This window comes from Melozone crissalis, unplaced genomic scaffold, assembly GCF_028551555.1.
Source record: "Melozone crissalis strain CALT ecotype California unplaced genomic scaffold, PUWL_Pcris_2 ptg000062l_1, whole genome shotgun sequence".
NCBI classification, from domain to species: domain Eukaryota; kingdom Metazoa; phylum Chordata; class Aves; order Passeriformes; family Passerellidae; genus Melozone; species Melozone crissalis.
Window position 1 is genome coordinate 3,809,536 of NW_026535840.1, and position 22,957 is coordinate 3,832,492.

The 22,957-nt window shown below is 52.0% G+C and overlaps 2 protein-coding genes across 4 annotated transcripts in view; both read left to right on the plus strand.

Moving 5' to 3' along the window:
* The window catches only part of MICU1 (mitochondrial calcium uptake 1), a 214,249-nt gene that overhangs the window by 89,207 nt on the left and 102,085 nt on the right, over positions 1-22,957 (plus strand). Inside the window, exons 12-13 of one of the 2 annotated variants that reach the window (XR_008483830.1) lie at positions 1,486-1,575; positions 3,856-4,501. Coding sequence is in view for 1 of the 2 variants with exons in the window: in XM_054288300.1 (XP_054144275.1) it covers positions 1,486-1,575; positions 3,856-4,019 (254 nt within the window). In the remaining variant the exon portion in view is untranslated. Of the gene's footprint in view, positions 1-1,485; positions 1,576-3,855; positions 4,674-22,957 lie in introns of those variants that run through there. The other variant, XM_054288300.1, reaches the window with a different exon arrangement.
* DNAJB12 (DnaJ heat shock protein family (Hsp40) member B12) lies at positions 6,342-22,719 on the plus strand. 2 transcript variants are annotated; one of them, XM_054288302.1, is made up of 9 exons: positions 6,342-6,483; positions 10,223-10,397; positions 11,198-11,343; positions 14,510-14,695; positions 16,041-16,120; positions 16,705-16,814; positions 19,462-19,634; positions 20,480-20,612; positions 21,617-22,719. In XM_054288302.1, the coding sequence occupies exons 1-8, from the start codon at positions 6,351-6,353 to the stop codon at positions 20,599-20,601; spliced, it is 1,125 nt and encodes a 374-aa protein (XP_054144277.1). In that variant the 5' UTR covers positions 6,342-6,350; the 3' UTR covers positions 20,602-20,612; positions 21,617-22,719. The 2 variants fall into 2 exon arrangements, with proteins under 2 accessions (XP_054144277.1, XP_054144278.1); XM_054288303.1 differs by having other exon boundaries at positions 21,713-22,719.

Sequence of the window (22,957 nt, forward strand, 5' to 3'; positions counted from 1 at the left end):
GGATCTCAAGAGAAATTTTACATTTACCAATACAAATTAAGTGAAATTTGGTGTTGTTTGAGGAAATACAAAGTAATAACTGCTGGAGCTACATCACTTATGGAGAAAGGGAATTTCACTCAGAAAGAATAATTATGTGGGAAAAGCAGGGTCCTACTTGAGATTATATCTATTTTACATTTACAATGCATCATTTCAATTTTCTCCTGCATTATTTAGTAATAGGAGAGGTTTTATGGGGAAAAGGAGCTGATGGTGGCTGTGAATTCCTCTCAGAAAACCCCAGATTTCACTCAGGGGAGCAGAAACAGGGTGGAAGATACCAATAATGTAAACATCAATGAAAAAAATCTCATTAGAAATATTTTATGAGTTTGTAATTAATCCAGTTACAGTATATATTGGATTATTATTTCTTCCATTCTGACACACTTAACTCTCCAAAATTCCTGAAGGACTAGGGGGGCAGAAGCTCATAAGGATTCTGTGGAGGAAAGCAGAGGCTGTTTGTGGTTTCAGTCTGGTTTTGTGATGCACCACTTCCCTTTTTCCCTTGCTCCACAGCTAAACATTGATCCCAGGTGCTGTGGATGGCATTTCCTTGGGTCAGGCTTTGTAGAGAAGCAATTTAACTTTAAATACACTCACACCAGCCTAGTGAGGGGGCTTTTCTTTTCCCATTTGTGCAGCAAAAATCAACTGCCTAACCCTGCCAGATTGATAGCTCCATGAATTGGATGGAATTTTCTAAAGGTGGGGAATAAAACTTGTGCTTGCTTCTCTGCTGCCAGTCTAGGGAGAAAAGGGAAATAATTCCTTACAACTCTTTTTTTTTATTGCAAGGTTAATCTGGTCTGCTCCCTGCAGGATGGTGGGTGGGTTTGTTCTGCAGTTATTGGGTTGCAACAGGAAAAGGAGTTTTTGGAATTCCCTGATTGATAGAATTGAATGCTGGATAATGTGGTGGTGTTCGCAGGGGTCTCAGGATGAGGGAAGAGATGAGAATCTTGACTCCATGTTTCAGAAGACTGATTTATTATTTTATGCTATATATTATATTAAAATAAAATGATATATTAAAGCTATACTAAAGAAAGAAGAAAGGATTTCATCAGAAGGTTAGCAATGATAACAAAGTCTTGTGACTGACTAGAGTCTCAACACAGCTGGACTTGTGATTGGTCATCAAGTAGAAACAGTTTCACATGCTGGGTAAACAATTCTCCAGATCACATTCTAAGGCAGCAAAACATGGAGAAGCTGAAGCTTCTCAGCTTCTTTAGAGAAAAGATCCTAGCAAAAAGATTTTTGATAGAATAGGTCTGTGACAGGATAGCATTCCTTGGAGTGCTGTCAGGAGGAGCTGCCTCGTTGGTCAAGCTCATTGCAGCCTCTCTGAGGACACCAGGGCTGGTTTCCCCCAGGAACAGGAGTGTGCTGCTGTGGCTGGCCCCTGTGTGACCCTGTGCCCTCCGTGTGTTGCAGTGACCATGCAGCAGGTGGCCAGGACCGTGGCCAAGGTGGAGCTGTCAGACCACGTGTGCGACGTGGTGTTCGCGCTCTTCGACTGCGACGGTGAGTGAGCACAGCTCGGCCAGGCTGGGGGAGCCCAGGGCAGGAACCCTGGGGGAAATGCTTCTTCCTGCCATGCTCTGTGTCCAGGTGATCCCCTGTTGGATTATGCCTTTTCTGACCCAGAGACGGGGCAACTGAGAGGTGATTTAAAAACTTACACTCCGTTTTCAGTCTCATGAGAAGGGTGAGACAATACAGATGTTGTAATTCACACCATCACATTCACAAGCCAACCATTTCCTAATTACATGATGTTTCTTGGCCTATCAGCTTTAGCCACACCATGCTGTAAATGCCTTTATTGTATTTGTGGGGTGCCTCGTGGCAGGAAGGAATGATGAATCTGACTCCATGTTCTCAGAAGGATCCTTCATTATTTTATGATACTATATTATACTAAAGAATGCTATACTAAACTTTAGTATAGTTTAGTATAGCATTCTTTAATATAATATAGTATCATAAAATACTAAAGAATACAGAAAGGATACTTACACAATGCTAAAAAGATAATAATGAAAACTCGTGACTCTCCAGAGCCTTGACACAGCTTGGCCCTGATTGACCAGTGAGACAAAATAATTCACATAAAACCAATGAAACAATCACCTGTGGGTAAACAATGTCCAAACACATTCCAAAGCAGCAAAACACAGGAGAAGCAATGAGATAATTATTGTTTTCCTTTTTCTCTGAGGCTTCTCAGCTTCCCAGGAGCAAAATCCTGGGCAAAGGGATTTTTCCAGAAAATATAAATGTGCCATGCCTTAAATCATCTCAAATTACCCCTCATGGGGCCCACTACACAGTGCATCTTTCATAGCTCTATTTCTCCAAAATATCCAGTCTTTTTTACAAGGCCATCCTTTGAAACTTGTTTCTAGCTCCATTTCTTCTCTCAAAGTTTGCACACAGATGCACACACTGTATAAACCTTCTGTCAGGCTTTGACAATTCTCTACAAATCCATTTCCCACATTCCTCCTGCTCTTTTGGGAAGGGTATCCAGGGGTACCCACCCTGTGAGATGGGGATGTTGGAGCACAGATGGGAAGGTTTGGTGTGCACACTTTGCTCCTTTTCCCCCACCCAGAGAGCTTCAGTTGGTCGAACAGAATGAACTCTTGTGCTCCAGTGTTGGAAATGAGCCAGGCTGGGGCTTTATCTCCAAAGTCCTAGACAAATGTCAGCTTAATTTTTAATTAATTAATAGCAGCACTCTGCCCTGCTGGAAACTGGCTTTGCAGAGGCTGTGAGTGCCCTGGGGTGGTTGTTGTCACACTGAAGCACTCCTGGCTCAATTTAACGGGAGTTACTGGAGCCTTTGCCAGGTGACAGCAGTTCTGACTTGGAAAGAAGGAAATTCTGCATTTGCCCAAAACTGCCAGGCCAAAATCAGTCTTGGCTGGCACCCTGCTTCTCCAGCAGTCACCAGCATCTGGCAGCTCTGAGTGGCAGCACTGTTGCATAAGTATGAACATTTAAAAATGTATTTAATTAATTTATTCCTTGTTGTCCCTCTTGGTTTCAGCCCCACCAGCTCCTTTGCACCTCTCTAAGGTCACATCTCCTGTTTTATTTTCCTCTGTGCTTCAGCACCACTGTTGTGATACAATCTTCATGCCAGATGATCAGGCTGGAGATCAGAGTGAGCTGAAGTGTAACCAAATATTCCCTGTTTGCCTTCTCTCAGAGGAGAATCTCCTAAATATTTTGATAGCAAATCTTTAGGGGGAAAGACTCTGGTTGCCAGAGGAGTCCCCTGAGGAAGAAACCAAGTGGAAAAGCAGGCACAGACAGCTTTTTATTATTATTATTATTTTGTTGTTTTCACTACATCAGTGTTTACAGGCAATAAAAACCTGCAGCACTGGAGGCAATTTTGCTCAACCCTTGATAGTTTGCTGGAATTCTGCTGCCCAGTGGCTGCATTCTGCATAACCTCATTCATCAGATCAACAAATCTTCCCTTCTACTCCATTAGGAAAATTTGTGCACCTACAATTTCCTAAACCACTTAAAGCAGTGTTTCCTGGCAGGACAGGGACATTTGGTTTGCATTTGCTTTTCTGCCTCCTGCAGAAGGAGCATCATCCATGGGGTTGGGATTTAAACTCTGTGGCTCAGGAGCCCTTGCTCAGCAGGATATTTTTTGGGAGGTGGGAGCCGAATGTGGTCTGTGTTTCTGCAGGAAAGGACACTCATGGCTGCTGCCCTTTAAAGTTGTCATTCCAACGAGGTTGCTGGTGGGTCTCTGACTGTTTTTCCTCCTTTTTGCAGGGAATGGGGAGCTGAGCAACAAGGAGTTTGTTGCCATCATGAAGCAGCGGCTGATGCGCGGCCTGGAGAAGCCCAAGGACATGGGCTTCACTCGGCTCATGAGGGCCATGTGGAAGTGTGCCCAGGAGACAGCCTGGGACTTCACAGCTCCCAAGCAGCAGTAGCAGGGCTGGGAAGGAGCACCCCCATTCCCTGGATCAGCCCCTGGGCACAGCAGGCTGGCACCAGGCTCTGGAGAGCCCAGGCTGGCTGTGCCAGGAGGGTTTTGTTAGAAATCCACACCTGCTGAATGTGCTTGCTGCTGGCTCCTCCATCTTCCTCTCTCTCAGGAACAAGGAAAGGACTTTCACTGCCAGCACCTCCGTGGCACGATGTGCCCTGCTCCGGAGCTGGGCCCCAAATCACCTTTATTTAATGCTATGAAAAATGGCATGGGGGGTTCTTTTGATTCTCAGGCTGCTCCTGAGAAAAGCCAGGAAATTCCTGCATTCCCTGGATCCCAGGCCAGGATTGCGGCCAGCCTAAAGCTGCACCTGCTGCAGAAGGGCAGCTAAAAGCAGTGCAGCTCTCCTGCCTGGCACAAGCAGGAGCTCCCAGGCTGATTCCCTGCCTGGGGAGTTGTGCTGGGAAGGGCTGGAAGGTGTGGGTTGCTGGGACTGTCCTCTGTACAATTCCTTGTAAAGATGTTCCTCCCTGCAGCCTGGCTCTGTGTCTGCATTGCTCCACATCCTCCCCCAGGACTGGGGCTCAGGCACTGAACGTGGGTGCTTTGGGAGTGGGGGAAACCTCTGTGAATTTCCAGAGCTGGAAGGACAAAGGGGATCAGTCACTCCTGGAATCCTTTCTGTCCCCAGCACAGGAAGGAGCTGCTGGAGAGAGTCCAGGGGAAGCCAACGAGGTGGTCAGAGGGATGGGAGTATCTGTGCCATGAGGAAAGGCTGGGAGAGCTGGGATTGTTCACCTGGAGAGAAACTCCAGGGTGACCTCACTGTGGCCTTGCAGTGCCTGGAGGAGGTGACAAAAACATGGAGAGGGAATATTGACAAGGGCCTCAAGTGCCAGGACACGGGGAATGGCTTCCCACAGCCAGAGGGCAGGGCTGGATGGGACATTGGGAGGGTGGGCAGGCCCTGGCACAGGGTGCCCAGAGCAGCTGGGGCTGCCCCTGGATCCCTGGCAGTGCCCAACGCCAGGCTGGAGCAGCCTGGGACAGTGGGAGGTGTCCCTGCCATGGCAGGGGCGGCACTGGATGGGCTTTAAGGTCCCTTCCCACCCAAACCATTGTAGGATTCCATGGTTCACACAGGGATATTGATCCTGATCCTCTCCCCCTCATTTCCCAGGCTGTTTTTGGGTGGTTTGGGTGTGGGTCCCTGTGCTGTCACTCACTTCACACCCACAGACCTTCCTGCCTCTCCTGCCTGCTCCCCACGGCCAGCCTCCAGGATCTGTCACTGTCTCTGAATTCTCTGTTGGGATGAAGGTTGTTCCTGCCATCCCTGCTGTGACTGAATGTGAAACAATGTGACGCAGCCCCAAATCTTGGGTTTTGCCTTGCTGAAATGGCCCCCGAGGTATTAAAGAGTCTTTTTCCCAGCCCCACAACTGAAGAAGAAGTTGAAATTCCTTGGTTCTGCTTTTCAAGGTTATTTATTTTCTATTATCTGTAACATTCTCTCTCTGACCTGCTGAGCTCTGTCCAGCAGGTTGGGTTGTGGCACAGTCCTTGCCCTTGGGGTGGTGTTGACCTTTTATACTAAAAACTACGTTTACTTTATTTACAATAACTTCCCAATACCTATCACCTATGTTAGACAGTGTGTTCCTACTCTAAACCAATCCAGAAGTGTCACCATCCCAGGAGAAGATGGAGGAAGAAGAAGGACAGGACATGCCCATCCATTCCTCCATCTTGCCTCTTGAACCCCATTCTAAAACCCCAAAATTCTGCTTTTTCACCCTGTGACAAATTCACTATCATTTTACTCAAACCCTTGTGGCTTGTAACTCCTCACACAAAGTTGGTAATTGTTTCCATGGGCTAAAATCAAAGGCAGAGGTGTTTGTGACTCCGTGCCAAGGTCTCTGAGCCCCGTGCCAGGGTCTGGAATCACCCAGGGCAGCCAGAGGGATGTCCCGGGTCCCGACACCCGAGCAGCCTCACCCTCCTCAGGGTGCCCTCAGCCCGTGCCGGGCGCGGTCCCTGCAGCCAGGCCCCAGTTCTGCAAGGGCAGAACTCCATGAGGAGGAGGCTCTAATGAGGAGTTGTTAATAATCCACCCTGAGCAGGATCCCGGGGTGCCCTCTGGCGTGCCCTCCCCTGTTGGGGGCCGACTGGTTCCCCCCAGCTCTGGGCCCCGCTGAATCCCCCCACAGCTCCGCTGCCTCCCCGGAGCCTCGGCCGGGCCCGCCCGCCTGAGGAGGGCAGGGCTCCGTGACGTCATCCGTCCGCGCCCGGCCCCGCCCCTCCGCCCCCCCGCCCGGCCGCCGCCGCCATGGAGTCGAACCGGGACGAGGCGGAGCGGTGCATTGGCATTGCGCTGGCCGCCATCAAAGCCAACCAGCCCGACAAGGCTCGCCGCTTCCTGGAGAAGGCGCAGCGCTTGTACCCCTCGCAGCGGGTCCGCGGTGAGCGCCGGGCCGGGGGCGCGGCGGGGGGCCCGGGGGAGCGCGGCCTGCGCGGCCGCCGCCGGCCCTGACCTCTCACCCTCACGGCGCCTGCGCGGTGCGCGCGGGGCACGCCGGGAAAGCGAGTTCATCGGGGGGCCCGGGGCGTGTCCGGGGGTCTGGGGCTGCGGTACCGGCCGGGACCGGGTACCGGTGCGCCGGGATCGGGACCGGGTACCGACGGCCCGTGGCCGCTGTCGTTAGCGGGGGCCCTCAGTGAGGAGGGCGCTGGGAAGGGGAGCCGGCTCCGCGCTGCTGTGGCAGCCCTGAGGCGCGGGCACAGCCCCCGCTGCTGCCGGGGCAGCGCTGAGGGGAGGCGAGGGGCTTGGTAAGGCGAGGGGAAAGTTCTCGGGGGGCTGTGAAAAGCCCTTCTCCTCCTCCGACTCCTCCTTTCCTATACCTTTACTTCTTTTCCTATTACATTTTTCCTGCTCGTCTCCTCCTTATATTCCTCCTTTTCCGCTCCTATTCCTCCTCTCCTTCTGTTCTTTTCCCCCTGTTTCTGTCTCTCTCCTCCTTCTGTTCTTTTCCTCCTCCTCCTGTTCCTCTCCTCTTCCTGTGTTTCTCCTCCTCCTCCTCCCATTCCTCCCCTCCCTCTCCCGTTCCTCTCCTCCCTGGTCCTGCATTTCCCCTCGTGTTCCTTCTCTCCTTCTGTTCCTCCTCATCTCTCCCTCTTATCCGTCCTCTCCTCCTCATCCTTCTCCATTCCTCCTCCTTTTCTCTTGCTGTTCCTCCCGTTTCCATCATATTCCTGCTCTCCGTGCCCTGTTCCTGCTCTGTTTGCAGACAGACAGACAGACAGACATGCCGTGGCTCTCACACGTGTAACAAAACAAGACTCCTCCCCAAGACTTTGTGCCAGATTTTTGTTTGTTTCCATCATTTCCTGAAAGCTTTAATTCATATGGGAAGTGGTTTGTGAAAGCAGCCAAACTCTGCTCTTCCCCTGCGTGTTCTTACATGGCAGAATATTGTGTAAAAAGCTGTGGATCTAATTTTTTTTTCTTTGACCTCATCAGAGTTTGGATTCTTTGGCTGAGCTGTGCAGCTTGTTTGCCCCAAGGCTTCCTGTAATCCTGGTTTTGGTTGCAGCAGGGCTCTCCCCTCTGCCTCAAACACAGTGTGTGCTGTGCTGTGGTTTCCCTCCCCTCCCTTTCCTCTGGAATTTATACTTTGGTAAAATTACTGGGTAGGAAAAGTGCCTTCTGGAGGAAGGCAGAGCCAGCAGGGCAGGTTAATGTTAAACACAACATTTGTACTGATTTATGGCCAAACCCAACCAAGTTTCTCATCCAAGGACCCTTTGCTCCATGCCCTGCTGGCTCTGGGTTGGGAAATGCTGCCAGAGATGCCCTGGTGGTCCCTGAGCCTCTGAGCAGCTCCTGGGAAATCTCTAAATCTCTTCCCCAGGAATTCCCCAGGGTTTGGCAACACTCTGCAAACTCTGACCCTGGCTGGGCTTTTTGGGATCAGGGAAGGGTTTTGCAAGGGGATTGCAGCAGAAATCTCCTGTGTCAGGGCACGTTGGCTGGGACACACTCACACTCTGGTCACCTTGCAGGGGGAGATGGGGAAATTTATGGGAAGTTGGGCAAATGTTGGCTAACAAGGGAGGAAAAGTGCCCCATGGCACGTGCTGGGGAGGAGCTGGGTTGGCAGAGCTGCAGTTTAATTCTGCACTCTGAGTTTCTGCTGTGCTGGGGCTGCACAGAGGGTGCAGAAGGCAGCAGGTGTGGGGCTGTACAGCAAAATGGGACTGAGCTGTGGCCAGCTGGGGGATTCTGTGCTTGGCTTGGGGAAATGCACTCTGGGCAGCAGGGACAGGGGGATTCTGCCCCTCTGCTCAGGTGAGACCCCACCTGCAGAGCTGCCCCAGCACAGGAGGGACCTGGAGCTGCTGCAGAGAGCCCAGGGGAGGCACCAGCATGGGCAGAGGGATGGAGCAGCTCTGCTGGGAGGAAAGGCTGGCACAGCTGGGGCTGGGAGAAGGGTGTGGGGAGACCTCACAGCTCCTTCCAGGGCATGAAGGGGCTGCAAGAAAATTTGCGAGGGATTTCATCAGGAACTGGAGTGGCAGGACAAGGGGAATGGCTTCCACTGCCAGAAAGCAAGGATGGATGGGATGTTGGGCATTAGGAATTGTTCCCTGTGAGGGTGGGCAGGCCCTGGCACAGCTGTGGCTGCCCCTGGATCCCTGGCAGTGCCCAACGCCAGGCTGGACACTGGGGCTTGGGGCAGCCTGGGACAGTGGAAGGTGTCCCTGCCATGGCAGGGGGTGGGAATGGATGGGCTTTGAGGTCTCTTCCCACCCAAACTGTTCTGGGATCAGAATCTCCTGGCAAGCTGTAGGGAATGAAGCCCAAAGCAGCAGGAAGGAGGTAGGTGGGGAACAGCCTTGTGAGGGGAAATTTAAAATCACCTGGAGATTGCTCCAGGTTGGGAAGGAGCAGAACCAAAGATTATCATTCAATGAGCGCTGAAGCACCGGAAATATGAGTGAGGGAAAAATTTACTTGTCTAAAATAAATTAATTTTAAATTTGTGTAGGTCCCAAGCCCAAAAGCTCATCCAGTTACTGCTCCCTAGCCCACTGTCCTTGGCATCCCCCATCCTCTATTGGCTTTTGGATTCCTGAGTGGATTTTCCTGCCCCCTCTGAGCACTGGGCCCAGATAGGATATCTTGGCTCATCTCCTGGCCTGCCAGTGTTGTTTGCACTTGCCTGAAGAAGGTGATGCCCCACAGTGCAAGGTCTGTGCTGTGCAGTCCATGGGAGGAGGTGGAACATCCCCCCCAGTTCTGGGGTCTGGATAAAGGACTGCAAGCTCAGGACGCTGGGGCTGTGTAAATATCCCTGCCTGGGTTTCACTGCAGCATGTGTGCCTGTTCTTTTGAGTGGGGGTGAAGAAATCAGTCTGATGTTGGTTCAAAAAGCAGTTTTAAAGGATGGTGCTGTGCAGCTGCACGATGGAGGGATGCTTGGAGCCTCCCTCCATTGTGTCACCTGGGTGGTTGGGCCAGGCCTGCATGTTGGAGAGGATGGAAAACAGTGCCTGAGCCTTGCAAGGAGGAGGAGGAAGGGGAAGGTGAATTTGTCCCCCCAGTAACTGAGGCAGGATGGGTTTCACAGCTGCTCCCAGCCCCCAGGCAGTGACAGGAGAACAAAGCACCTGAGTGAGGAGCTGGCAGCCAGCAGTGCTGCAGCTCTGTCCCCAGAAGGGGAGTGTCCCCGTGGGATTGGCAGCCCGCAGAGTTGTTTTCTAAGCTCTCTAAAGATATGGCATCGTCACATCACTTCCCCAGCACTGTAGGCTCTGAAAAGCAGGAGATAAAGAAGAATAATACACTTTATAATGTGCTAGAAGACACATTTGGACATGCTTTGCTGTCAAGGACAGATGGAAGGGGAAAAAGGACAGGGAGACACTGCTTTGCTGATCTGCTGTGGCTCCTGGACTGTCTGTCTGGGTGGTGCTGGGGTTGTGTGTGTTGGGAGCAGCAGAACATCTTCAGGAGTGGCCCCCACACCTGGGTGAGAAGCAGCAGGAGCTGAGAGATTACCTGGCAGGAAAGGTGAGGGGGAAGGCTGGGGGGGCCTTGGGAAGGTGGCAGAGATGAGGAGGAGTCTCTCCATGGGAGAGCTGGAAAGGCAGGCTGAGCTTGGTGCTTTGCTCTCTATGTTTTTGTTTCTCTCCTTTCAGTTCTGCTTGAGTCACTCAACAAGAAGGAGCAGTCAGCCAATGGGCAGTCCCAGCCCAGGGAATCCACCAACCCTCAGTTCAGGAAAATGAGTGGAGATTTCCCATCAGCCAACGGAGAGGCTGGGGGGGAGGCCCCCAAGGGCTACACTCAGGACCAGCTGGATGCAGTGAAGAGGTTTGTGCACAGCTCTCTGGGGCATTTGCTTGGCTCTATCACATGGTACCCGTCTGCTTTTCACAGTATTTTAAAGATTTCAGATTTGAACCACTTGGAATAGTGTTAAGAGCATGCCCAGGAGGATTAATGGGGTCTGCTCATTTTCCAAGCCCTGTTTCAGGCTTCCCTTTATTCCTTTGTCCCATTTGCCCATCCTGGCAGCTGAAGGACTGAGCTGCAGGTGCAGTCACTTGGTAAACTTTGTTTAAGGTTATGGGCACGGCCTGAATTGTGCAAGAACCACTTCAAGGGACTTGCAGGAATGTTTGTTACATCATCCACTTCTCCAAAAACCCATATGCTGGATTCTGTCTCACCATGTGAGCAGCAGAAGCCTTGGCTGGGCTGAGTGTGCCCAGGCAGGATGGGCTGCCCACCCTGGGCTGCTCCCTCCTTCCTTCTCTGCAATTCAGCTGATGCAAGTCTTACATCTGGGAATTAGCTGAGGTGGGAGGGAAAGGCCAATATCCTTCAGGTGCTGCAGTCCTTCCCAAGCAGCCTCCAGCACAGGCACATGATGAATGTGAAGTTTATTTGCCAGTCACGTTCCTGTGTGGGTCTGAGGGAGGCCCTTCCTCCTGCACTGGCCCAACTCGTTCTGTGCTGGGTCACCCTCTGAGAGCAGGGGCTGAGTAATGCACAGATCCCTGAGCAGCACCCTGAAACTGCTGCCTGAGGAGGCTCAGAGCTGACAGGTATCCAAGACAAAGAGGTTTTTATTCCTGGAACTCAGTGCTTGCTCCCCTCTCCCCTGGCAGGGTAAAGCAGTGCAAAGATTACTATGAAATTCTGGGAGTCAGCAGAGAAGCTTCTGATGAGGATCTGAAAAAGGCCTACAGGAAACTGGCCCTGAAGTTCCACCCGGACAAGAACCACGCACCAGGGGCCACAGAGGCATTCAAAGGTAAAGGCAGCTCCACATTTGTGCTTTGCCTCCAGCTCTCACTGAGGGAACCCTTAAAAACAGCCCCACAAGTCAGGCAGTGACACAAAGCTGCTCTTTGTGAAGCTGCCTCCCTTCAGAGCTGCTCATGTCATGACCAAAGTATGAGCTTAAAATAATAAACACAGCTTGGCAAGGTAGGACTCACCTCTGTTGGCTGGGTAAGGAGGAGCCTTCCTTCTCTTTCCCCAGCAGCCCTTCCCTTCCCTTCCCTTCCCTTCCCTTCCCTTCCCTTCCCTTCCCTTCCCTGTGTGTTATTCCAAGCTCCTGTCTCACTGCTCAGGAGGGAATTCTGTCAGGATTAACCCAGTTACACCAGAGGCAGACTCAGGGCTCACAAACCCTTCAGGAAAAACATTTCAGGAAGCACCCAACTATTTGTGGATGGTACTGGTGGATACAAATCCCAAGTGGAAGTTTCTAGGGTGGAGCTGCAGCAGCCATACAAGTGAGCCCAGCCAGAACTCAGAAAAGGAGCTCTGGTTGTGCTGCAAGGAGCCCAATTCTCAGAGCCTCTCTGTAAATACAACAGGGATGTCTCTTGGGTAATGAGACACCTTAAGACTGGAGAAATTTTCCAAGAGAGATGCTGTGGCTTGGAACATATAATCCCATTTTCCCCTGCAAGCTGTGGAAGTTTGATTATTGTCATTGAGCTAAACACAGAACACCTTGGTGCCAGTCATACAGCACTGGTTTGGAAGCCATTAAAATAATCTGATTCTGGCCACTTTTTAGAAATAAATTCTCTACTCAAGACAGTGCTAAGGCTCTGGTACAGGCTGCCCAGAGGGGCTGTGGCTGCCCCTGGATTCTCTGGAAGTTTTCTAGGCCAGGTTGGACAGGGCTTGGAGCAATCTGGGATATTGGAAGGTGTCTCTGTCCAAGGCACCTTCCACCCCAGAGCAGCCAGATTTTGGGAGTGAAATGCATGAGCCCTGTGCTGGAGCAGGGAGCAGGGCTGGCCTGATGTCAGTGCACTGGTACAGTATCCAGGTGAGCTCCTCACAGACGCAAATTCAGCAGTAAAAGTCTTGGGTAAGGTTTGTTCAAGCCTTTTAAGACTTAAGTCCTTCCCTGATAAGAGTTAGCAAATAGTGACTGAGCCCCAGCTACCTGGGAGAGCCCCTGCTGGCGTGGGGGCCGATGGAAGGGCATCTGCACACAGCTCTCAGCTGTGCCTGTGCAGAGCTGCTGCTGCACAGCTCATCCTTGGATCCCTTAGTGGCCAAAGGCAGGTTTCCTCACCTGTAATCTTGAATAATGATGTTTGCCCAAGGCTTTGGCAGGAGCTACGTGCCAGAAGTGGAGCGTTAAGCAAAGTGCCCTTTATCCCCCGCTGCAGGGTTATCTCCTCCAGGCCTTGCCTCCCTGGCTTCCTGTCCTTCAGCCCCTGGGCTGAGCTGAAGTCCAGCTGCTTGCTTCCAGAGGGTGAAGGGGGAAACGTGCCCTGCTGTGAGGATATGAGTTAATTTTTCCTTATGTTGATGGATCAGCTGAAGCCTTGGCATTTGCCTTCCCGGTGACGCTGATAAGGTGCTGAGCCCGTGCCTCAGGATACAGTTCCAGCTGGCTGCAGGCTGCCTCGTGGCAGATCTGCATCACTGCCTGTCTGCTCCTGGGAAAAGCCTTCAGCCTGGCTACTTGGAGCTAAAATCCTGCCTTGGAATGAGGCATTTCATGGGCTTTGTCAGCACAAAGTCAGATAGTGAAGAAACCCTGAACCGCTCCGTTGTCATTGCTTCCCTTGTTCTTCCCAGCTGTGTGGTTGATGCACTCTGAGTCACTCCTTGTCCAGCAGCTTCCCTGCCTGGCTCTAGAAATGTTTGCTCTGGGTGCACTAATTATAACCAAGAAGGAGAAGGAGTGTATTGACATTACATCCTCTGCCCTCCAAATCTCCACTCCAAGAAGTAACCGTACACCTCCATCTGACCACGGGGAAATGCTGAATCTTGGAGCTGATCTCCTCCAAATGGGCCCATCATCCCCCTTTTCCCCCTTTTCCATCCCTTCTGCCCCTGCCTTTACACACCAGGCACCTGCTGCTGTGGGCATTTTGGGTCCTTGTGACACAGGCAGGCCTGGGGTGGCTTGGTACCGAGGGAAGCTGGAATGTGCAGAGAGGTGAGTACAGAAACAGGAGGGTGGCAGGCAGACATTCTGGGAAAGGGGCTCAAACTCCTGAGGCTGGAAGGAGAGGGACCAGAGACCTGGCAGGGGTTTAGTTCCAGTACATTCCCAGCTTCAGGCACTGGTTAACAGTCCTTGTAATTATGCACCTTGCATGTGGCATCTGCAAGTGCTGAAACTCTTAGCTGATGGATGCAACTTCTGGCTAATGTTTCCTTATCAGCTTTTATGGAAAGTTTCAAAGTCTCTTTCAGGGATTTAGCATGTATTTAAATTCTTTGCTTTGATGGTGTTCACAGGGGTCTTAGGGTGAGGGAAGAGACAGAGATCTGACTTTATATTTCAGAAGGCTTGAGTTAATATTTTATGGTGTATATTACATTAAAACTATACTAAAAGAATAGAAGAAAAGGTTTCATCTCAGAAGGCTGGCTAAGAATAGGATAGGAAGGAATGATAACAAAGGCAGCCGTCTCAGACTATCTGTCTGAGCCAGCTGGGCTGTGATTGGCCATTAATTATAAACATCTAAGATGGGCCAATCAAAGATCTACTTGTTGCATTCTACAGCAGCAGATAACTATTGTTTACATTTTGTTCTTGAGGCTCCTTAGCTTCTCAGGAGGAAAAAATCTTTAGGAAAGGATTTTCATGAAAAGGTGTCTGCGACACTTGGCAGTTCTAGTTGTAGGCTCTGACAATAAATTCCCTTAATGCCGCTTTTGAATAAAATTTGTCAACTAAAATTTGATTTCCCTACACAGCTGAAGGGTTTCTCTGGGGACATGCACCAAACCCTTATCATTTGTATGAATTGAGGTATTTTTCCCTGTGTGGTTTCCTCCTGCCTGGATTTGCCCGGGCGCCCGTTGCAAAGGCGCAGGGGCAGCCGAGCCTGTGGCTTTGCCCGATGACAAAGGCAGGTGCTGGCACCGTGCAGGGCTGCAGGGCAGGGGGGAGCTGGCTGAGCTGATTGTTGCCCTGTGTGCCGCAGCCATCGGGAACGCGTACGCCGTGCTGAGCAGCCCCGAGAAGAGGAAGCAGTACGACCAGTTCGGGGACGAGAAGCTCAGCGCCGCCCGCCACGGCCACGGCCACGCCGACTTCCACCGCGGCTTCGAGGCCGACATCTCCCCCGAGGACCTCTTCAACATGTTCTTTGGGGGGGGCTTCCCTTCCAGTAAGCACCTTCAGTCTTGTGTTCCTTCTCCTCCTTTCGGTGCAGCCGGGGCTCTTGAGGCTGCGCTGGGTTCGGTGAGGGGGAGTTCTCCCTCACGTGTGGCCTTGAGTTTCTTGAGTGGTTCATCCTTGGAGGGCTCAGCAGCCATCAGAGCTGGACTCCTTCCCAGCCTCAGGTGTTTGCTTGCATGCTGGCAGCATCAGCTGCTGTTAGGTTGGGTTGAATGCTAGAACAAAAAGGGACTTGTTTTAAGGGTTGTTGGGGAAATAATCCTGTTTTGAGGAAGGCTTTTCTGCCTGGTGGTTTTGGAATTTAAATCTTCTTATCAGAGCAAACTGTGGTAACACCTGGGCCTTGTTCTTGATCTCTGCTTCACCGCGTAGCTAAACAGGTTCTCCAAGATCAGTGGTCACTTCCTTCTCTCCCCTGTGCCCCATAAAAAAAAGGAAAACAATACTTCTACAGCATAACTTAGACCTTGTGAATTGAAAAATAAGTCTGCATCCTGTCTGTCCACAGTGCTGACCATGGCTTGGGGAGCAGGAAAGAATCTGTTCCTTTACTTGCTCAACAGACACAGATTCCATGTCAGGAGAAGGGTATTTTGGAAGACTCCTTTGTGTTTGTTCCACTCAGGTCTGACTGGAAGTGGACAAAGGGCTTCTTGACCTCTGTGGACCAACTTGGAAAAAAAAATTTGGTTTCAGTTAAGAAAATTCACTCTGGTAGCTCTTTCCTACCTGGAATCTGAGCACTAACACCCCAACACCAGCAGCTCAAAAGCATCTGGAAGCTTTTTGCAGCATTTGTGCTGTGCCTGGCACAGAGGCCAAGAAGCTGCTCCTGCAAAAACAGCATGTTGCTATTTCAGCTCAGTCTCTTTTTCCCTTTCCTCGCTGTCCCGAGAGAATTGAGGGCTGCTCTCTCAGCCTGGAAACCTTTGCAGCTGTAGCTTTGACATTTAAAACAGGACATGGAAGAGCTTTGTTGGCAGGGTGGGGAAGAGCTCAGAATGATTTCTGTTTGTGACTGGTTTTAATCTATTCCATCAGACGGGAGAAGGCCTGTGCAGGCTGTTCTCTCTCTGTGGCTGACCCTGCTCTGGGCAGGAGGTTGAACTTCCTGAGGTCACTTCCAAGCTGAGTTTTCATACAATCCTGCAGAATCTTACAGAAGGAGCTCTTTGCCCACCCTGCACTCAAACCCCCTCAGGAATGTCCTGTTTCAGCCTGGAAGCAGGTGAAACATGGATCATGTTCATCTTTCATGGTCACTCCCTGGCCAGGCAGCAGCACTCTCCACTCCGCACTGTGACTTTGGGGTAAGAGTTTTCTTCTCCCTGCAGGCAATGTGCACGTGTACAGCAATGGCAGGATGAGGTACACCTACCACCAGAGGCAGGACAGGAGGGAGCACCAGGGGGATGTAAGTGGAAAACACCTGGGGGCTGGGGGGCTGCGGGTTTTCCCAGCACAGCACTGGGAGCTGGTTCCTGGGCCCGGCTTGTGAGCAGCCCTGCTTGTTGCCACCCTCCCAAACAGAAAGCTGGAGCCAGGGTTATTATGGCTGTTGTCTGGGCAGAGGAATTTTATTGTAAAAAAACAAACAGGAACTTCCTGAATGTTTTTATCTCAAGCTTGAAGGTGGAACTGAAGGGGGGTGAGGGAGGTGAGGGAGAGGGGGAATTACCTTCATCTGTCCAGCCCTGAAAAGGGGAGAAGCCATCCATAAAACCAGTCCTGCTCACTGGTTTGCTCTAGAAAAATGAGCTGTGGGTATGAGGCATTTGGAATTCCCTGCCAGGGCTCCCCCTGTCACATCCCATTGTCACATCCAGAGAAGGACCTTCAGAGTCACACTGTCCTGTGGTTTGGGTTACTCCCTGTGCAAAGCAGGAGAGAGGAGGTTGTGTTGGAGCACTGGGAGGGAGGGAAGGAGGGAGGGAGGTGCCATGGGATCCTTGTCCAGCTGGGTGGGTGGCACTGCACTGTGTGTTTGTGTTTCCTCAGGGTGGCCTTGGGCTGTTTGTCCAGCTGATGCCCATCCTCATCCTCATCATCGTGTCAGCTCTCAGCCAGATGATGGTCTCCAGCCCACCCTACAGTTTGAGCCACAGGCTGTTCGTACCCTTTCCTCTAAACCTTACCCACATGGGGAGGGGGTGGGCTCTGGGGGGGTGTGGTGGGACAGGGATCTTGCCTCTGTTCTTCCTTTGGGTTTCTTTGCTTTATCCCCTGACCCCATGGCTCCTGCTGCCAGAGAAGTCTTTGTGGTTCTCACACAGGTGTGAGATACAAGGTGCAGGGTGAGTTGGAGGGTGCTCACTGCCCTGATGGAGAGAGTTCCTTGCCAGGGACCTTCTGCAGTCCATACCCACAGCTGTGTCTGTCATGGAAAGGGATAAAATGGTTTGGGGAGGCTGCAGCCCAGCACTGAGATCCCATATGGAACAAACTGAGGTGCAGAGTGTGAAAAACAAAAGCCATGTTCTCCATGAAAGCCTTAGCGCAGCACAATAGAGGAAGAGGATAAGGAATAAAAGTCACTCCCAGAGAAATCCCCTGTTTCTGAACTCTCATCTTGCCATGAAACAGCTTTGGCCAGACACTGGGGATGTGAAAGTGAAACTGCTCTGTTCTAGGTCCTGTGGAAATGCCCCCATCTGCTCCCTCTGGTGACTAATGGAACGTGTCCTCATTCTTAGTCACTGTGCAGTGCTAACAAAGAGTGGGGAAACAGGCTTGATTTCTGCTGCTTGCATCATTCCTGGCAAAGGCTTGGTGCTCGTTCAGTGTGAGCTCTTATGTGCATTTAGAGAGGGCAGACCTGGTTCCAGCCTGGTGTCCCTGCCTGTTTTCACAGGTAGCAATGTTTGCCATTGATCACAGAATCCCAGAGGGCTTTGGATTGGAAGGAACCTTTAAGTTACCTTGTTCCACCCCCTGCCATGGCCATGGACACCTCCCACAAGCCCAGGCTGCTCCAAGCCCCATCTAACCTGGCCTTGAGCAATTCCAGGGGAGGGGCATGGTGTTAAATACTGCAAAACCCAGCTTAGCTTTGAGATTCAGAGCAAAGACTGACATTGGTGCTTGGGACCAAAAGGTGGGATGGTTTTGGCACAGTTAAGGGTTATTCTGAGAGGGTGAAGGGTGTTGATCTGTGACTTCCCCAGCTGGCATTAGCATTGTAAAGCTAAGCACTGTCCACGTTCACCAGTTTGGTTTATACTGGTGAAGAGTCTGTGGGGTGAGAAGACACAGAAGGGAGGGAGCATTTAAATGGGCAGGGATTTGCTTCCAGCCTTGCCAGCTGCCAGAAGAAGCCATCCCTGAGCCCCAGATGTTTCTCTGCTGCCCCATCCCTGTTCCCTGTGCTGTCCCTGTCTCTGCACACTCAGGTAGCAGCAAGCAGCCCGATTTCCAAGGCTGGATTTGGACAGGGGTGGGAAGTGAGCTCCTGCAGCCTTGCCAGAGGCTTCCCGAGCAGGGAGGGTGTTTGAGCTGGTTTGAGGTGCTGCAGGGCCGGCAGGAGGAGCTGCTGCATCGCTCACTGGGAAGGGAAAGCTGTGCCTCAGCTCAGGAGCAGGGCAGCAGAAGCTTTGACCCCGCAGATTTAAATGCCACTCCTCCATAGCGGAGGTGTCACTGAGGAGGGCAGAGTCCTGAAAAACCACTGTCACCTTTGTAAATCCCTTCCCAAAAGGATCTTCCTGCTGGAAGAGCTGCCTGGCTGTGGGCCTGATTGTTACTGCTCAGTAACACCCCATGGAATTGGCCTGAGTTAATTGCATGTCTGACTGCAGGTGACAGGTTTCTGTGCCCTGATTTTCCTGCTTCACACCCCAGTGTGCTGCTGCAGCCCTGCCATTCCCAGTCCTCCTGTGAGGGCACACTCTGTAGTCCATCTTTATCCAGGAGAGGAATATGAGCTTTGGGAGAGCTCAGGGCTCTGTCTTGGCAGGGAAAATAGTGAACTTGGCTTTTTCCAGGCTGCACCTCTGCCTTGAGAAATCCCAGCAGAGCTCTGTGCTCCTGTTCAGTCCCTTCAGTTACCCAGCACTGGGCCTTGGGGAAACGTGCAGGAGCCCTGGGATCCCGCCTGTATCCTCTGATACAGACTGAAGGCTGGGCTGGATGAGTTCATGTTTAGAGCTGCCTCAAGAACCAGGCTGCTCCCAGTGCAGCAGCAGCAGCAGCTGGTATTTATCACAGGAACTTTGGGCACGTCTCCAGGTGGAGCTGTCCTGGCAAATCCAGCGTTTGGGCCCAGCTCCTGTGTTACAGCTCACACACACGCCCTAGGGAGGGTCTCTAGGTTTGCTGGGCTGTCAGGGGAAGCAGAGCAGGGCTTTGTCTGAAATGCAAATCCACTGGGCCAGGGGAGGAGGAGATTTCCTTCTGGAAAGTGCTTTCTGTGCTGGTTGATGCAGGCTGGGGCACAGAGCGCGTCCCGTCTTACAAATGGAGGAAATCACAAATTTCATGATTTAATGAAAATTCCAAGGAACATTTTATTTTAATTAATGGGCAATGTGTCTTGGAGTTATGTGTGTATTCAGAGCTCTGCCCACCTAGCTGGAGGCCTGGCAGCTTCTCTCTCCCTGTGCTGGTGGTTGGTTTCCACCAGAAATGCTGCTCCCTTCCACCCTCCAAGCCAGTGGCTGGATAGGGGTGAGGGATGTTTCCTGCTGTTTGGAATCACATCACCCGAGCTGGGGGCTTTGCTGTGCCCTTGAAACTGTTGTGCTCTTGTCCCTGCACCAGGTCTGTGGGTCACACACACAGGAGGGTCACAGAGCACTTGAAAGTCCCCTACTACGTGTCCGAGAGCTTTGCCGAGGAGTACACGGGCACGAACCTGAAGAACGTGGAGCGGAGCGTGGAGGACGACTACATAGCAAACCTTAGGAACAACTGCTGGAGGGAGAAGCAGCAGAGTGAGTAGTGAGGGGTCCATGGGCTGCCTTTGGAATGTCTTTGACTGAGGACTAAGTCGTGCTGAAGTTATACTTTAACACGGTGCCAGCACATTTCCTGTGTCGTTGACTTTGTTTTTTCCAGTCTGTGACTTCATGACAGGCCCGGTATGTGGGGGTTTTTTTGTTTTGTTTTGCTTTTTAATGCTGCTGCAGAACTGGTCAGACAGGAGCTGTGCCCCAGAGGTTCCCCTGCTGTGTCAGCAGGATACCTCTGATTTCCAGTGCAGGGGGAAGGTAGAACCTCTGGGATCCCTGCTAGCCCCGTGTCATATTTCAGCTGTTCAAGGACGGTGCTGGAAAGTCTGCTGCCCATGGTGTCGTGGTCCCACATCCCACCCCTGCTCCCAGGGGGCTGCCCAGGCAGCTGATCCAGCCAGACATCTTGGCAGCAGAGGGTGGTGAGGGCAGCGAGTCCAGGGGCAGCCTGTGTGCTCTGGCTGCTGTGGTGGTCACGGCTCTGGGAGCAGTGGCTGGGGTAGGATTGCAGCTCTGGAATGCCAGAGGGGCTGTGATCATCCCTGGGCGGTGCCAAACTCACAGAGCCCTGCTGGGGTAACCTTTGTGTGGGCTGCCCCTGCATGTCCTGGGACTGGAGCTGGGCTCTCCTGGCTTTTCCCAGGATGGATGAGCTGTCAGCAGCTCTTACGCCCATCCTGTCCCAAAGGGCGCAGGGCATTTCCTCATCCTCATCCTCACCCTTTGCTCCACCTTGGACAGCTGGAGGTGCCTCCTGTTCCCAGCAGGGCCTGGCAGGGGAGTCCCTTCCAGAGGGCATTCCTGACTCTGAGCTTTTCCCTTTGCAGAGGAAGGCTTGTTGTACCGGGCACGCTACTTCGGGGACTCGGACCTGTACCAGCGGGCACAGAAGATGGGCACCCCCAGCTGTAGCAGACTGTCAGACGTCCAGGCCTCCCTGCACGGATAGTGCCAGCCCAAGTACGAGCTGGGAGCGGGAAACCCCAGTGCTTTGGTCACTGAGAGCCCTGAGTGAGACACAGCCCTCCAGGAGTGTCCTCGGGGCGCACACCGCAGCCTCCCCTCCGACAATCGATTGGGTTTCGTTTGCATGTCGGCACCCCCGGCTCTCTCCAGGCTCCCTCTTTTCTCTGGCCTCTAGAAGCAGGGCACAATCCCTTGGTGAGGTTGGGAGTTCCTTAGGTGCTGTGGCATCCAGCCCCCACATTTTAATGTGCCCTTGGTTTTGGTTGCTTTGTTGTCTGTTTTGCTGGGAAAGCTGTTGGCCCTGGCACGTGACAGGGAATGGAGTCCCACCCAACAGATGTTCCTTGTCCCCCCTCCTGTTGCCTTCCCATTCAAGGAGAACAAAGCAAATGTTCCCAGCAGGTTGTAGAAGTAACTTACTGGGTTAAACTGGCAATCAAAGTAAGAGCAGCTGGGAGGGAGGTCTGGAAGATTTGGGGGTTGGAGAGCTTGGATTAAGGAGAGCCTGGATAACACATGTGAGATCAGATGTGCTGGGAGAACTGCACCAAAATAATGAAAAAAAATTGCCACGGGGTTTGGAGTCCTTTTTCTGCATAAATTTTTGGGCTGATTTCACCTACCAGGTACTGCTGGGCTGCCTGTGAAGTGTGCAGATCCCCAGAATTGTCCGAGCACAGGATTTCTATAGAAAAACTCCTGGGTGAAGCTTGTTCCAGGTGTTGTGTGGACACCGTTCCAGCTCACAGGGACTCCTTGAGGATGCTGGCTGCTGAGCTGCTTGATTTGCACTTTTGGGGGTTGTTTTCCTCAGCATCTGAAAGTTTGGCCTTTAAAGCAAATCCTCTGGGGTACATTGGGCTTTTCCTTGGGTGTATCCCGGTTTTGGATCCGTTCCTACCTTGATCCTCCCGCTCTCTCCTTTGGATGACTGCGCCTCTTCTGGTGTTAATTACCTGCTTTTCTTTAACTCCCTCCCTGCACCCATGGTCTGGAAGGAGCCTGGAAAAGCTGCTGCCTGTGCTGTGGGGTGGGAAGCGAGGGGGAGTCCCAGACTGGCCTGAGACTGACACCGCTGCCGCTTTTGTTCCCAGAGCGTCCAAACGCCCGAAGACTTTGGGGAAGTGCACTGAGCCGAGGTGACAGACTTTGCTCTTTAAAAAGAATCAAACCTTATATTAAACATGGAATTGGAGAATTAGCAACGCACAACTGCCCCTCTTTCTTCTCTTTGCCTCTCTCTGGCGATGGCAGGCAGCGCTTGGGACAGGAAATCCAGCTCTCTGTCTTCCTCCTCCCCTCCCGACGCTGCTGGCGTGCTCCCAGGATCCCACAAGGATCCCACAGCCCCTGGAACAGACACACAGACTGTAAAATAACCCAAACTAACTGCAGAAGCCTGAAGCAGGAGACCCTTCGCTGCTGCCAATGGAGAGAGAAGTGGGATTTGTTGATAAAAGAAGACACTAAAGAAAAAGAAAATATGATCTATTTAGCATTAATTTATAGCTGTATATATGTTGTACTTTTAAACTATGCAGGGGTTGGATGATTAAATTATTTTGGTTTCTGCCCATTTTGGGGAGCAGGGCAGCAGGAAGCCTCCTCCCAGCGTGTCTCTGTCCACAGCACTTTCCTGCCTGGCAAACAGGAATCCCTTTGCAGCTGCTGTCCTTTGCTCCTGGGAGGACATTGTGTGGATGGGGACATGCATACACCTGCTCTTGGGGTTCTGATCCCAGCAAACCCCAAAGGTGCAGGGCTCCCAGAGAAGGGGGAGCCCGTGCAGAGCCGTGGATCTGCAGCGTCGGCGGAGCCGGGGTCAGCTGAGCCGCTCGCCGGGGGAAGGATTGTCCTGGATGGATTTTGCTCGTCAGTCTTTGGTTGATTTGTGCATGTAACTCCTTTTTCTGCCGAGTCTGCTGGAATTGTGCCTGGTAATCAGCGTGCTCCGGGCAGAGAGGGCTTTCCAACAGCCCTTTGTTGGGAGGTTTTGTGCTCATCCCTCCAGGCGGGTGCAGCCGGCCCTGCCCTCACACCCACCTCGTGTTTCCTGCAGGACACCTGGAAAGGCCACAGATCCATAAGGAACAAAGCATTCTGCTGGAAGAAGTTCTGCTGGGGGAGATCAGGGTGTCTGATCTGCCCTGTGCCTGCCCCACCACGGGCAGGACCAGCGTGAGCTGCCCCAGGTGAGGAGCCATCTCTTGGAAGCGAAGCCAGCACGAGCAGAGCCACCTCCCATGGAATAAACTGGATTGATTATTTAAATTTTGGGGTTTGTTTTTTTTTTTTTTTTTGCTGCTCTGCAGCTCATTTGTGTCTAAAGACATTTCCAG